Source organism: Thamnophis sirtalis, unplaced genomic scaffold (genome assembly GCF_051295495.1).
Source record: "Thamnophis sirtalis isolate CommonGarterSnake01/CBP01778 unplaced genomic scaffold, rThaSir2_p1.2 scaffold_4, whole genome shotgun sequence".
Classification (NCBI taxonomy): domain Eukaryota; kingdom Metazoa; phylum Chordata; class Lepidosauria; order Squamata; family Natricidae; genus Thamnophis; species Thamnophis sirtalis.
This window is the reverse complement of record NW_028261384.1, coordinates 95,666,170-95,682,724: the sequence shown is the minus strand read 5'-3', so window position 1 is coordinate 95,682,724 and position 16,555 is coordinate 95,666,170. Positions and strand designations below refer to the sequence as shown.

At 38.2% G+C, this 16,555-nt stretch overlaps 1 protein-coding gene across 9 annotated transcripts in view; it reads right to left on the bottom strand.

Moving 5' to 3' along the window:
- The window catches only part of RARA (retinoic acid receptor alpha), a 210,237-nt gene that overhangs the window by 56,188 nt on the left and 137,494 nt on the right, over positions 1 to 16,555 (bottom strand). Inside the window, exon 1 of one of the 9 annotated variants that reach the window (XM_014074019.2) lies at positions 10,094 to 11,370. The exons of the other annotated variants lie outside the window; for them this stretch is intronic. Coding sequence (XP_013929494.2) covers positions 10,094 to 10,262 — 169 coding nt within the window. The 5' untranslated portion in view covers positions 10,263 to 11,370. Of the gene's footprint in view, positions 1 to 10,093; positions 11,371 to 16,555 lie in introns of those variants that run through there. 9 annotated transcript variants of the gene reach the window in all.

Genomic DNA, 16,555 nt, shown 5'->3' with positions numbered 1-16,555 from the left:
TGGCAAGGGGGATGCATTTTCCCATGGTGGCATGGCGGAGGGCCACAGCACTTTCATGTCCTGCCTGGCTTTCAGAAGACTGGGCTGAGGGGCTCCATTGGGGCGGTCAGCGCCCAGCGGGTCCCAGCTGAAGGGGCGAGATCTCAACCTGCATACAGGAGCGGGGCTTGTGGCTTTCTCAGTACCATTGCAAACCGGGCAGGGACAACACCCCCCGATGCCCAGTACCTTCTACTCACAGTAGCACCGCTCGCCAATCCCCGCCACCTTCAGACGCAAGCACTGCTCTCCATGTGGCGTGATCACGAGGCTTTGGGCCAGGACTGCACAAGCACGGCCGCCTCAACAAGAGAAGCATTTACCTACGTTGCCTCCAAAGATGGCAGAGAGCGGCTGCACTGCTGCTGTGGGTGCGAGTGGAAGGCACTGGGTCCGTTGCCTCCAAAGCGGCCATTATCTTCCTCCCACACTCAACTTCCCACACAAGCTCTGCCACCATCCGTGGAGGCCGGCAAGAACGTTAAGAGGCGCTACTTCTTCCCACAGCCAATTGACACAGAGTGTTTTTGTACCAATTGCTGGTTTCATGGCTAAGTGGAGCCAATAACGAGGGAGATAGGTGCCTGAATGTGGGGGGGGGGGGGAAGGCTCTTTGTACCTTTGCTTCCATTCACTTTCCCCACCTTCGGAACCAATTCAGCCAATCAGAGGGCAACTAGTCTGGGGGGTGATTGAGTAATGGTTTTGAATTGTCAACAGCGTCCACTGCTGTTTCTTTGTCTCTTTGAGGAGATAAGGGTAGACAGAGCAAGAGCCCAGGGCCAAGCCACAACCATCACTTCCAAGAACAGGTTGCTTAGCTCACCCCCAACGCAGTGCAGGAGACAACGAAGTGCCTCTGGAGGGCCTCCAGGTTCCTAGAAAGCCTCTGAAGGGAGGGCAAAAAGGGGTATTATAGGTGTGGCACACCCGCACCCGATCCCCCTGCGCTCCTCCCGCTTTTGGCATGCAATGGCAAAAAGGTTAGCCATCACTGATATAGAATAACTAATTTTCCAAATAGTTGCTTTATATATCGTGCTAATGAAGTACAACAGCAACAATTTAAAAATCTAACTACAATTGATACACATCCCAATATATAAATATTATTTTAAAGACTTGGATAAATAAAAGGCTTGACAAGACAAAAATACCACACACTCCCACACCCAAATAAAATCACCCATAGGAGAACCATTATAAAGATGTCTCACAAAACAAATAAAAGTTGTCGGAGGCCACTTTCCCTTATTCATACAGTGTCTTTCTTCAGGTTTCCTGCACTGATCACACATATGTGAAAGGAATTAGACTTGTTAAGGTTCCTGTAATGAGATTGATTATAAATATTCTTTGCAAAGTACACTAAATTAAAACATTAATTAGCATTGTGTAACACAGTAGGATTCTATTTAAAAGGTTATCTGAGAGCATTTAAGATTATGAATGTAACACTTGCATGCAGTCTTTAAAACTGTTGTGTCTTTTCTCACATATTCCTAAAAAATAAAAGTAAAGGTTTCCCTCGCACATATTGCTAGTCATTCCCAACTCTAGGGAGTGGTGGTCATCTCCGTTACAAGGCCGAAGAGCCAGAGCTGTCCGAAGATGTCTCCATGTTCATGTGGCCGGCATGACTAAATGGCAAAGGTGCACAGAATGCTGTTACCTTCCCACCAAAGGTGGTTCCTATTCCTATTTTTCTATTTGCATTTTTACCTGCTTTCAAACAGCTAGGTTGGCAGAGGCTGGGCCAAGTAGCGGGAGCTTACTCTTTTATGCGGCGATAGGCACATATTCCTACACATATAAACTAATAATTTAAACATTTTTGTTGCTCTTCTCTGCACTAGAGAGTCTCAACATCTTTTTTGAATGTGTTGACCAACATTGAATGCAGTAGTCCAAATGTGTTCTTACCACTGCAGTATAAAGCCAGCAGTGTACTGCAGCTACTAAAAAAGCCAATGAAATCCTAGACTACATTAACAGAGGGATATAATCAACATTATGTGAAGTGTTTGTATAATTTTATAAGGCCTTGGTAAGACCAGTTTTGGAATACCATATCCAGTTTTGATCAACACAATATAAAAAAGAAGTTGAGATTCTGGAAAGAGTTACGAGAAGAGCAACAAAGATGATTAGGAGGCTGGACATATGAAGAACAGTTGCGGGATTTGGATATGTCTAGTCTAGTGAAAAGAAGGATTAGGGTGATATGACAACAGTGTTCCAATATTTGAGGGGATGTCACCTATCTTGCAAAGCATCAGAAGGCAAGACAAGAAGCAATGGATGAAAACTAACCAAGCAGAGAATCAATCTAGAACTAAGGAGAAATCTCCTGAGAGTAAGAATAAACTAGTGGAACAGCTTACCTTCAGAAGTGTGGGTGCTCTATCACTGGAGGTTTTTAAAAGAAATTGGACAGCCATTTGACTAAAATGGTATAGGGTCTCCTACTTGAGCAGAGGGTTGGACTAGAAGGTAAGTTCCTTCCAACTCTTATTCTATTAAAATAGTATTAACACTTCTTGTGTTCTTAATACTATCCCTCTGTTGATGCCTAGCACATATTGGCACCTGCAGCACACTGCTGGCTCATACTTAATGTCATATGTAACCTGGATTCTTGCACATTAAGAAGCCTGATTAATATCTTAGGTTCTAACTAAATTGAGTTACAATACCATTAAAAAATTATGATATGTATGAATAGAATCAAATCAAGTTCATTATAGTCAATGACCAAGAATCAAACATTGGCCCTAAATCTACAAACATCAAATTTTTCCAAGTGCTTGGTATCATAATTCATTTTCAGCCAAATCAGCTAATTGCTAATTTTCTGGCTAATTTTGGGAAATATTTTAATATTGTTCCTGACAAAAGCAAAACCCTAGTGCTTTATTACTTCTCATAAACTTAATAGCTTTTATTGCTTTCTGTTCTTATTTATCATCACGTTTTTGACAATTATATCATCAAGACTGAATTAATGTCTATTAGGACAATTATAGCTATCAACATATTATTAATATAAATCCCATCAGGAATTATATATATATCATTCTAGGGTTTATAAAAATAAATGTTTACAGTTATATAAAAAACCTGAAAAGTAATTGTTCCTGTACATCAATTAAGAAATTCTCCTGAAGCTGTTTCTTGTTTTAAAACAAACTTGGTTATACTCTTCATATAGGATTGGTTACATTTCATATTTTATTCTGCTTATATTTTATCAATTCTGTTAAAAATATGAACTCAAGTAGAAGTCAAATTTTCTAAAAGAAAGGAGACTGTTTTAATAGCCACAGCAGTTTTTGTTTGTAAAAATTTACCATGGTGTGTGTGTGTGTGTGTGTGTGTATACTTTTAGAGTTGAAGAAATTAAAGCGTCTTCTACTAAATACAAATGAAATAGTATGCAGTATTCTGTCATATTCCCCTGAAATTCTATGCTTATATGTTCCTGTTCATTTTCACCACAGATTATAATTTTTGCAATTTTATTCTGTCTTAATCTGAACATTTTAGTTATATTTCTAATGAATGCTAGTTGGAGAAGGTTTGTTAAACATGTAAATTAACTTTAGTCCTACTCTGTAACTGCTGAATTCAGCACATCTTGGCAAAGAAAGTTATCAATGTAATATCTTTATAGAGCAGTTATCAATGAAGGCACATCAAGTCTAAGTCTGAAAAGATTCTTAAATATTACCTAGGTTGTCATCAATCCATTTTATGTATCTATAAAAACTCTACAAAGGTTAAAACATCTGGGCTCTGAAATTGCACTTAGCTTGACTTCCTGTAAAAGCAAACAAAATATTATTTCTTCCTCCAAATAATTTCTAGTTTTAGTTTTTGGATATGTTGTAACATAACCAGAATGTTTTCCCTGGAAAAGATCAGAAATGGGGTTAGAATAATCTTCCTAAAATTAGAAATATGAAGTTTGACTATCTATATTCTTAATAGTAGTCCCTGTTCCTATTACTTCTTGCACGTTCTCCAGCCCTATTATTCTTATAGGAAAAGTACAAATTTAAGAAAGAAGCAAGCAGATTATACAATATTCACTGCAAAGTAGCTTGCTTTATTTGCTAAATTATGGTATTTGAGGATAAAATATGACTGGTGCACAATATACTGCAAAATTAATTGATATAATTAAAGCACAATGGATGTGCAGGAGAACTTACAAAATAAGTATGAATCCAGAAACTGGATAGACTAGCAAATATGTACTATTTTCTGGGTCTTTTTTAAAAAAAAGTTGTCCCGTGGAGAAAAAAAGAAAAAGAAAGGAAGTCCTTCAGAGCTTGTGATAAACTTCACCATCTTTTCTGATGATGTAGGGCTCCCTTTCCCATTTAAATCTGTGCCAAAAGGATTTCCCTTGTGAGCCTTACGGAACTGGTAGAGATTTCCCTTCTGTGCCATGCAAAGCATCAAGAAAGCCAGCTTTAGCTATAAATAACCCCTCTGCAGACATCCCTGACTTCCGGTTCTGCAGCTCCCTCCTGCTGCCTGCCCATCCCTCCCAGCCTGTTTTTTCAAAGGCAGAGATGAAAATTACCAAGGAAAAAAAAAGAGATCGCAAATTCCCCAAAGATTGCAGCCAAATATGGGGTTTTCGTTCTTTCCCACCCCCTGATTTTCTCATGGGAAAAGCTTAAGTCAAATGGAGAATGAAAATGACAAATATCAAATATTCCCTCCCGCTCCACACACAGAAAAAAAAATCGTTGAACTACATATTTATGCATCCATATGCATTCACTTACAAGGGTACAGATTTGAAGGAGGGATAGTTGTGCTTTATTTTGTTTTCCTTTAAAACAGCAGGAACACATCCATAGGGGTGGCAAGGAGAGGAAGCTGGGTAGAAATCAGCAAAGCAGCTATCCCAGGGGGAAACTCTCTTGTTTTATTCCCTAGTCTATTCACAGGAGAGGGGAACAAAATACCAGGAGCCAAGCAAAGCAAATAAACCTGACTGCTAGAGAAGAAAAGGTGGGGCTGAAAGAAAATTCCCCAGCCAATCCAATGTAGACAGTGAGGGGACAAGCATTTAGGAGAGGTGTTTTTTTCAAAGATGGTGGGGGGGTGGGAGAATCCGATAAAAACAGCTCTTAAAGATCTAATGAGCCCACTTGCAGATTAAAGGCCAAAGGGAATCTCCAGGGCAGCTGTTTTACTATAGCATTTTTCTCAACATCTATTAGTCCTAGTTGTGTAAAGGATATGAACAATCCCCTTTGGAGAGCAGGAGTTGTTGATTTTTAATTCGATGTTATTTTGATACTTGAACACAGGAAAAGAAAAGCCATTAAATAATTTAAAATATTAATAGAAGCAGTCATGTATTGTGCCTCACAAATCTTTATTCCTCTGCCTTTCTTCCACAGGAAACAATATTATTTGTTTATTGATTAATTAATTAATTTCGTATGGCCGCCCATCTCAAAAACTGATTCTGGGTGGTGAACATTTTTTTAAAAAAATTTAAAACAATTAAAATACAAAAATGAAATTATTCTATACATATAAGTCACATGCTGTGCTCAGATAGCTTTCCTCAAGTGTAGTCACACCATGAGCTGAATACTGTACATGTGAATACTGAGCTATGAGGCTGAAAGGAATCTATGTTTAAGCCAGTCGGATTCTGCATTTGATTGTGAGGATTTTTTTTGATTTAATGGTGTTTCAAACTGCTTGAAAGCATGTCTTTTTATCTATAGGTTTTTGAATAAATATATGCTTCTCTATTTTAACATTCTTTATAATGTTGTATATTTCAATGTTAATGTCTGAAAATTCTTTATACGTTTTTGTTAATTCTTTGTGATCAATGAACCACATTTGCTGCACCCTAACGGGTCCAAAGTGGTAGCTAAAATGAAAGAAAATGTAAACGTTTCATGGAAATCTTGAACATGGTAATGCCTCTTCTATGAGACACAACTATCTGAGAACCAAAAGGCTAGGCCTTTTGAAATAAGAAGGGCCTTTTAAAAGTGTTAATCAGGTCTACATTGCTTTAATCTATATTCTGATAAAGTATATAGATATAATAAAACATTTAAAAGAAGTCTATCTTAAATAAATCCATAAACTTTAGGGAAAGACAAGGAACCACAATTAGATTGATAATCTGTGCTTTTTTTTAAAAAAGAGAGTGACTAATAAATTAATCTATTGGAATCTTCAAAGAACCAAGATTTAGGCCCAATCTGAGCCCTAGAATTACTAGTGGATTTGGGGCAAATTCAAATTCCAAATTCCACCTACATGACATACAGAGTCTTAGAAAGAGATGTGATTGCAGCAAAATGATTCTTTGTTCCACAACTGTATGCTTTCTTCCCACCAAAGTCTTCTGGGTGGCTCATAGGGGATTATTCATTTTATCCTCATAGCAACCTTGTTAATGTGTCTGTTATCTAACATGTTTTCAAATATAGCCACATTCTTGTCCTTGTGATTCAATACGAACTCAACTATAGCATAAACAGATAACTAATTGTGGTCTAGAGGAAGTGCCACCAGGCTTCTTATGAATCTGTTGAATTGCACAGAGATGTACCGTATTTTTCGGTCTATAAGATGCATTTCCCACCCCCCAAAAGTGGGTGGAAATGTCTGTGTCTTATAGAGCGAATGTTGCCAAAGTTCCACCCATCCCCACCCTCCGGCCTATGCCTCCCAGCAATTTGCCTCCTTGCAGCAAATAGCAAAAAGCCTGATCAGATTCAGCACAGCCTGATTTAGCATGAGCAGCTGATTGGTGGTTGGATCTGCCTCCCGGAATACCGCCTATCAGCTGTTCCAGGCTGTGGGGATCGCCACTGCCTATTGCCACCACCACCTATGACCTATCGCCTCCGTGCACCTCATTTTTGGCCTGTTCCAGGCAGCGGGGATAGGCGGCAGCAGTGGCAATCCCTACCACCTGGAATGCGCTGAAAACAGGATGCGCGGAGGACAAAAACGGGGGCACAGAGGCTGAAAGTGGGATGCATGGAGGTGACAATAGGTGGTGGCAGCAATAGGCGGCGGCGATCCCTGAAGCCTGGAGCAGCTGATAGGCGGTATGCCGGGAGGCCGATCCAACCGCCAATCAGGTGCTCATGCTAAACCAGGCAGTGCTGAAGCTGACCAGGCTGTTTGCTGCAAGGAGGCAAATTGCTGGGAGGCAAAGGCAGATTTTTTTTCTTGTTTTCCTCCCCAAAAGCTAGGTGCATCTTATAGTCTGGAGCATCTTATAGTCTGAAAAATATGGTATATCCTACCTTTCTGTTCCAGCATTTAGTTCAGAAGACGCTCTGTAATACTAGCTTCCTCACTTGAAAGAATAATTATTGGTACTGAATAGTCAGGCCTGCAGCACTGGTGCTTTAAGTAGAATGTTGTTATGAGGAGAAGTTCTCATAACAATGGTTGAGCAGAGTCATTACAATACCAGAGATTCATCAATATCTGTTGCATAAAATCCAATATAATTTTTATATTTTGCCAGAGCTATTTTTTTGCAAACATAATACACCAAGAAGATTATTATCCTTTCTCTGTGCCATTGGCTTCACTAAAATCTTACATTAAGTTATTCTTATTTTACCAGAGATGCAGTTGATTGTGAGAGATGGTTGGCACATGAACAAAGGTAAAAATAGAAATATCAATACTCACACAATTTATTGAGGTAGATCATAGCTTTAACCTATGATTCCTAGTGATCACTTTTGTAACTGAGATTTTCCCCCATTCAAAGTTCCTGTGAGACAGGAACTCACTGGGTGGTCTTAGACAAATTTGTATTTTCAAGTCTTACTTTTGCAAAATGGAGATAGCACAGTCTAGCTTTAAATATCACTGCATGGACTGCCTGGAACAGGCTCAAACAATAAGCATTACCAACTTGTCAAACTTGCCCTGGATTACTCACTGCAGGAAGGCAGTTGTGTGTTGATCAATAAAAAAGATTAAGTGAAATCCTTTTCTGCATATAGGAAATAGCATATTAGGAAAATTATGCCAGAACTCAACTCTCTTGACATGCTGATTTTCTGCAGATAGAATAACACCCCTTAGGGAAACATTAAACACAGCAGCTTTTCATCTCTAGGCTGAACTGGTATGGTCCAAAAAAAACCTTAACCCTCAATTCTGTTGATTGTACAACTGCCTCTAAATTAGAATATATAAAATGTTTTGGATTCTCACAAACTTTTATTATTAGGAAAAGACAAAGTGGACTTATAGTTTAATATGGTCCATGAAAACAAAGGTGTTAGATACTAGATGGCATGTTGTAAACGAAGAATCCAAGCTTATATTTATCCCTTCATTTAAGTCTTCCTGCTGAAGAATAAAACAGGAGTTAAAGGTTATTAGTAAATCAAAATAACAATTTATGCAGCAACTATTCCAAAAGACATAATGTTATATCTGTGAAATGCTTGTTTCTCTTAACTTTGGTGGGTGGTTCTCCAAAAGAAAGTTTATTGTTCAGTCCAAGATATTATAGCAAATTATCTAAATAGGTTTTTTTTAATTGCTGCAAACTCCACCCTCAATGCTGCTTCTCAAGTCAGAGTCAAACTGTGCTTCACAGATTATTCCCCATCCCTGTCTCCACCCATATCCAACCTTTTGGAAAGAAATTAATTTCAAAACAAACAAACGTATATCTCCCTGGAAAAGAACAAAGAGAAAAACAAAAGAAATAGAAGGGAATACATACAATTAAAATCCAAATCATAAGCATATTAGTCTGTACACTCCAGGTAGGACCTGGGATAGATATTAGGGACGGTATTAGAAACAATAATATTTACTTTAAAAGAAAATAGTTAAACTAGGGGGGAAAATGTATTCAAAAATTTTCATCAGAAAGATTTGTGATTTTAATGAGGAATGTTCGTGGCAGAGATTACAATGGGATGCATGCAATATTTAAAAAAAAAATCTGACAAAGATCCTGGAGGACTACACCCAACTTTTGATTATTTTCCAAAATCCTACTTTCCCTTTTCCACTTGCTAACTCATCCACCTAGAGGCAATTCACCTATATATTTATAGAAAGATTAAAGATGTGGTGTACTCTTTAGTTAATTGGATTTTGTCACCGAGATGGAAAAAAGAGGGGAGGGGAGATTATTTGGCACCACAAGTCTTTCTTACATATGCTTCCCTAAAATTTGTTCACATTTTTCAAACACACACATACACACAAGCCCTTTACAAATTTAAGTTTCAAGTATTACTTAGAGAGTATGGCTTAACAACAGAAGGATCAAATTAAACAGGTTGTGGAAGTAGCTATCTAAAACTGGGAAGTCAGAATGGCTCAAAGAGGAAAAAAAATACTAAAATATGTATGTGAAAAACAGACAATTTTCCTCCCTGCAAATGTGGAGGAACGTATTTCAATCTGGGGTGAGGATAACATAAAGTTTCACAAGAATTAGAAAGAAATGCCGATTCATGCAAAATTATTTTAAATACCATAATACTCTTGTTCTAATATGGAATTCTATTTTTTTAATAGATTAACTCTGCTTTCTGTGGCTTTTCATAAAATGGGGGGAACCCCCAAAAACCAAAGCAGAATTCAACACTTCAGAGGATTAAAACAAGAGGTGGGGATGTGATGCATTTAAGGGGGAAAGTATATTGGGAAGTCCTCTACCACCGGAAAGGGGGAAAGGAGAAGGAAAGCAAGATCTCAATATGCATACCTTTGTAAAGGCAGTATTCAAGCAGTACAAAAGCAATGCATTCTCAATCTTTCATCCTCACCTCCACACACCCAATTATCCTTTAATACAACAGAATATGTTTTCACTTGCCATAAACCAACCAAGAATTTCAAATTCCATGGATGGAAGATTCCCATACTGCGAATGTCCGCACTATTGTATGGCTTTCTAGTCTTTCTCAATAAGGTCACCTTAAAAGCTGGGAATAAGGAAACAGGGCAATGGGGTGTCAACTTAACGCGGTCAGGTCCCGGAGGATCACATTATACGTACAGTGATTGGAACTGTTCCAGTGCTGGTTACGAACAGGGGTGCTGTAGGGATTGGGGTTCACAGCTCCTTTGTCCTGGATCAAGCATGCACGATTCTGGTTGTAAAAATCCATCATGAAGAAGGAATTAGGGCTGCTGTTTAAACCAGCTACCTCCACACTTTCGTACATCTTCTCCAAGCAGAACAAGGGGTAAGAGGGGTTGGGATCTAGTGTGGAATGGGAAGGAGGGAATCAGAACAAAAGTTTGATGATGAAAGAGCAAAATTCTATAGTGATACTTAATTCACAGAGCTGAGGGGAAGTTGACTGGTTGTTTTCTGTTTTCTGTGCTGCTCTTGCTTGCTTGCTTGCTTGCTTGCTTTCACTCCCCCACCCCCTTGATCCCTGGTGGAGAGGTATTTAGGGAATCCAAAAGCAGCTGGGGAATCCACCAAACAGACCAGGTTGGTCACAGAAGGTCTTGCTGAAAGTTTTGAAAAAAACATCCAAAGGACAATATTCAAATCTCCATTCTTCTATTCCAAAGGCATCCCTTGAAAATTAGGCTAGCAAGTTAGCCTGAATTATGCTTCACGATCAAGATAGATTCATAAATCCAAACAAATATTTTTTTTAGAAAAATAAAAAAATGTATTTTTTACTTTTACAAAAATAATGGAATCCAAGCCGTTCTGCCTTCTGAAGAGTAAAATTCTTTATAGAAGTAGGCTCCCTGGTATTAGATAGTATTTTGGACACATTTCCACCTCCCATTCAGTTTCATGCTTCCTTCTCCCAAACTAACAAGAAGAAAGGGAAGAGAGGGAGTTTCTTTGCAGTAACTCTTTTCAGAAAAAAATGGGAGAAAAAGTTTCAAACATACATGCATACAAAAAAAAAAAAAAAACTTCCTGCCAGAATTCAAGAATTGTTTTGCTATCTCTCAGAGAACTGGAGGCAATCATGGATTGCATTTACATGTATTAAAATCATATCTCTATCCCACCGCAGAAAGAGGAGGGAAAGGGAGAGAGAAAAATAATGGAATTATACAAATGTGTTGTCAGGTTCTCAATGCTTGGGAAGATGCCAGAGGCCTTGAATTGTCTTGGATGCAGAAGGATTTTTCTCCAGAAGCTTGTTTCTCCTCTCCCTGGGAAAAAGGTGTGTGTCTGTGTGTGTCTGTGTGTGTGTGTGTGTCTGTGTGTGTGAAAGAGAGAGAGAGAGAGAGCATACGCGCATGTGTTTTGTGTGTGCGTATGTATGTGTGTGATGTATAGGACTGATAGATTAAAGGCAGCACAAAATCTTTCCTCCACTCGAAAAGTCGGCTCTCAACCAGCTTAACTCTTTCCTTACCTGCTGCGTGCTCTGTCTTGCGCAGCCCCAACCAAATGTGGAAAAGCGCAGGCTGGGGGAGGAGGGAAGAAGGGAACAGAGAGAAATGAATGAATGAATGAATGAAATAAAGGAAGGGGAGGAGGAATGGAAGGGAGGAGAGAAAAAGGACGGGTGTTAAAAAAAAGTGCCTCTCCAGCAGATGTCTGTAGCTACAAAACTGCAGACACCGCATCATCATGTGTTTTCTCCATCCCTGGAGTGCCGCAAGGAAAAAAAGCAAGCAGACCCCCCCCTCTTTTTTGTGGCAAGGAATTGGCCAGGGCGGCCCCTTTTGCCTGCATCACCCCTCTCTAAATCGGAGGTTTCTGCTGTTCCTCCAGCCACCCCCTATTTGCGTAATGTTATGCAGCTGAACTCCGCCTGAACTCTCCTCACAAAAAGCTTCACCTCCAAATGACCCACTCACAGGCCTTCTCCTTCCCAGTGACATCACAGGGGCGCTTCCCCCCCCACCTCCTCCTCTTTGCCTGCCAGGGCTGCCACCAGCATGCGGCAGCCACACCGCTGAGCCAAAAGCAGACCTACCACGAACAGATAAAAAGGTGTTCTGTTCAGCGAGCCGGTAAGGATTTTTTTTTTTAAAGGCTGTTCATACATTTAAGAAAAAGAATGCTGAGCAATAACACACACACACACACACACACACACACAGACACACACAGAATTCCCAGTATTCCATCACACCTGCCAGCCAAGTGGGAAGAAAGCAGACAGACACCCTGATGTTTAAACTAATACTGTTAAGCAGAATTACTCCTGTAGTTCTTGCTCCTGCATAGGAAGGCAGGGCAGAACTATTATCCACATAACCTAGTATAGTGGACAGATGCTTGCCCCAAATTACCTGAGTTGCCAGGGATTTAAATAGGGAATTTCCAGTTCAGAGATCATACTCTGAGATAACATATTACATCCATACTTTTGGTTTGGGAATATGGAATGTACTTTGTCCTTTAGCCCTGTGGAAGAATAAATTTGGGCAAATATATCTCAGTGTTTCACACCACAACAATACTGTAGGAAGAAATCTATTTTCACATGAACAATATTGTTTAACTGATGGGCCCTTACAAACAGAGCTGTTACATATTTTTTTTAAAATTCTACTGCATTACACACATTTATTCTGCACTTGCCTTTAAAACAAAGGGTATTAACACACTATAATGGTTTATTTTTTCCTTAAGGATCTTGAATGGTCAATTGAAATGTTAAATCTCACAACAGAGCTGTTTACTGAATAGCTGTAACACGCTTTCAGCAATATTTAGTATCAGCAGTCATCAAAAGGGATATTCAGTCTTTATATAATCTCCAAACTGTCACAGTTTGCAACCTGCCATTCTAGACACGTAATTATCCAAATAATATCATATAGCTCAAAATGAGCACAGCAGTGAATAAAATGGTAGGCTTTGTTACAGACACACACATATTCACAAAGATGCACTAGATAGATAAGAACATTAAGAGCTTACTGGAGAAGACCAGTGAGCTAATCTAGTCCAGAATTCTGTGATCCAAGGTGACCAACCAGATGCTTTCAGGAAGTTCGCAATAGCCTTCTTCCACTGTTAACTCCCTAGCAGCTGGCTGGTATTAAGAGATGCAAATAGTCTTCGACTTACGATCACATTCGAGCCCAAAATTTCCATTGCTAAGCCAGACATTTGTTGAGTGAGTTTTACCCCATTTTATGAGCGTTCTTGCTACATTTGTTAAGCAAATCACTGCAGTCATTAAGTTAGTCACATTGTTCTAAAGTGAAACTGGCTTCCCCATTGAGTTTTCTTGTCAGAACGTCACAAAAAGGAATCACATGACCCCCCAAGACACTGTATAAATATGAATCGGTTGCCAAATGTTTGAATTTTGATCATGTGACCATGGAGGTACTGCAATACTAGTAAGTGTGAAAGTTACTGTTGTAACTTCCAACCTCACGTATTGTTGTAAGTAAGCATATTAGTGTAAATTGAGGGTTACCTGTACTGCCTATGATTCTCATGATAATAAAAAGCCATTAAGATAACTACCCATTGATAGTTCAAACTTCTGCAAATTTGCTCAGTCTTCTTTTAAAACCACCTTAATTTTACATCACTGCATCTGGTGCCAGCAGACTATGCCAGTTGCTGGTTTGTGTAAAGAACTACCCATACACCTTTTTAAAGTTCATAAATTCCTTTTTATTGTAATAGGTGAACCTCTAAACTCTACCACCATGAGAAAGGGAGGAAAAATGTATCTGAACCCACAATTGCCACACTATGCACAATTTTATACTCCTGTCCACTTTCACTTCAAATTAAAAATCCCAGATGCTTTAGCCTTTCCTCATAAAGGAGTTTCTATATCTCATTACCACTTCTACTGTTTTTTTCTTTGCACAAGACGTGCTTTTCTTTTAAATATTTGATTTACAAAAATTGCATGGAGATTGAAATAAAATAAAATAAAGTCACAAAATATTAGTTATAAAGAGGAGAAACAACTGTGATAAAGAAAGCCACCTAAATCTCATCAGAGCAAAATTTTAATCACGTGAACCAAGAATGTAGCCTTGCATTGATTCAGACCACTGAGCCATTTTTTTTTCAATTCTGCATACATGAAAAAGGAATTGCACTAATTCTCTAAAGCAACATAGTGCTAAATTATATATATAAAAAAACCTGAACTAATATTACCTATGATGACGAACTCTGCAAGCCAACACACATTTGCAGGCCAGGACTATAAACAGATATGAGCCCTTTGCAGGGCAAGGATAATTGTCACATATTCAACTCCATGTAATAGTTCTCTAGATTCTGCCTTTTATAAAAAGAAAAATATGCTTCTTAAATTTGAAATATTACGTTTGAAATAATGTCTAATTAAGCCATGAACTCCTAAGATGTTTGGGAGTCAGGAATTCCATGCTTCTATCTTGCCCAAGAGAAACAAAGCAAATTATACAAAGTAAAATGCTTAAATCTGAACAATTCAAATTTGTTGTCTTGGAATTCAGATAACATGCTGCTCATGAATTTACATTCTGAGATATTACTGGCATAAATACTTCAAGAAAGATCTATTCTATTCATATTATTTGTGAAACTTTTGCAGTATGGAATAATGATTGAACCCAAGAAACTAGAATGGCTTCTCAAGAGACAGAAAGGGGCTTGCAGAATTGTATCCACTTAATTAAGCGTAAATATAGATCAGGCAGTCAACATTTACAAGAATTTGGGGGGATAACAGTCGCCCAGGTTTCTTACAAATACTTTTAATTGGGTTTCTTTAGGCTTAAGGAGATCAGATCAAGATGAAAAGAGTTCATCTTGAATTCTAGCATTCCAACAAAAAGCTATCACCAGATCAATGGAGCAGGCAGGATATAATTTACTATCTAGTTAAATGCCTGATTTAAACTATGCCCAAAAGACTGATGAGGGGGATCATCAAAATAGCACCAATAGCACCAGAATGGCACAATTCCTAACCACCAATCAACTGATACTTCCCAAGAAATCTCCAATCACTAACCAATCAAGTTCCTCCCCCATTCCAATTCAACAAAAACCATAATATTGCAAAACAACCCATACTTCTAAACTTGCACCGAGAGAACCTTTTTGGAACATGAGGTAAAACATCTTTTAAAATGCTATCTATATTTCAGTATTGATTTCCCCAATCAAAAGATAACTCCAAGGAAAGACATGTTCAATGTTTACACTGTCAAACAGATAATTCAAAAGAACAAGTAAAACTATGCAATCAAGACAATCATTTCTGCATTTCTCCTTGCCCCAATTGCTTAGTCAGACTCATGAGACAATTCATTTCCAATGTGAAATGTTATCCTTAGCCCTTGAAGAATTTATAATATCACCATAGGAAGCTTTTCAGAGGTAGTTATCTACAGTAATTCCTTACAATTAACTTTCAATCTCCACCTCTCATTTTAAGTAATGTTCAATGCTCCGTATCCATAATAAATATCATAATTTCCCACAAATCTACACAAAGATGCACAGACTCATAGATGCTCTTCTTTGCATATATTGAACCTTTCTTCAGATATCCATCTAACAGAAAAGACAAAATGCTTGCTACACTTATAAGCATGCAACTTAGAAAGCCCAGAATCAAAATAATCATCCAGTAGTTTGTGTGAAATTCACCCAAGATCTTCTCTAAAACATTAATTGTATATGTCTAGGCAACATATAATGTCATGCGCAATATTTAATCTGTGCAATATTTGTAATATTAATATTCAGGCCTTCCATATTTGTTTAATGCCAAGTTCTATTAAGGATCATGGGACATAGGAAAACAAATTGCTATGCATTGAGAAACAAGAGTCTTAAAAGAAAGGATGAGTTTTCAAACAGCTAAATGGTCAAACCATATTTTCCTATAAGTTAAATGCTGCCAGAACTCAGGGATTCACAACAACAGAAAACTAAAAAAGACAAGATCACACTTGCATCTTACTTTTTTTTTCAAAAAAGTTAGTATTGGGAAATGAAAAGAACTCTAAAACCCAAACACAGAGAATAAAAAAATAGTAGTAATTCTTCATCTGATAAGGAAATTCCTAAGGGCTTTTTGTCAAACTGTTTGATATAGTGTGAACGTGTTTTTATGACACTCCCATAAAAATATACCAATCCAACCTAAGTGTGCCTTCCAAGCCCCCAAGGCTTCAGATTTTTCCTAAGAACATTCAGAAACAACACGCACGTACCCCCCATTCTTTTCTCCCTCTAAAAAAGAAATTCTTGCACAAGATACATAAGCTTTCTAATTTGGGGAGTTGTATATGAAAAAGATCACGGGAAAAAAACATTTTTTCTCTCTTTCACAGGACAATGCTTATTCTGGTTAAAACAATAACAGAGGCATTTTCAAACGTTCAAAAGTTTTGTTATCCCATACTTTTAAAAAAATCATTCAGAATGTGATATATTCTAATCACCAAAAGTGTTTATCTTAAGAATGCTCAAAAGTTTATCCTGAATCCTGGATCTTCCCCACAGCATGTTAATTTCGGATGAATAAGGGATATATTACTCCAAAATGGG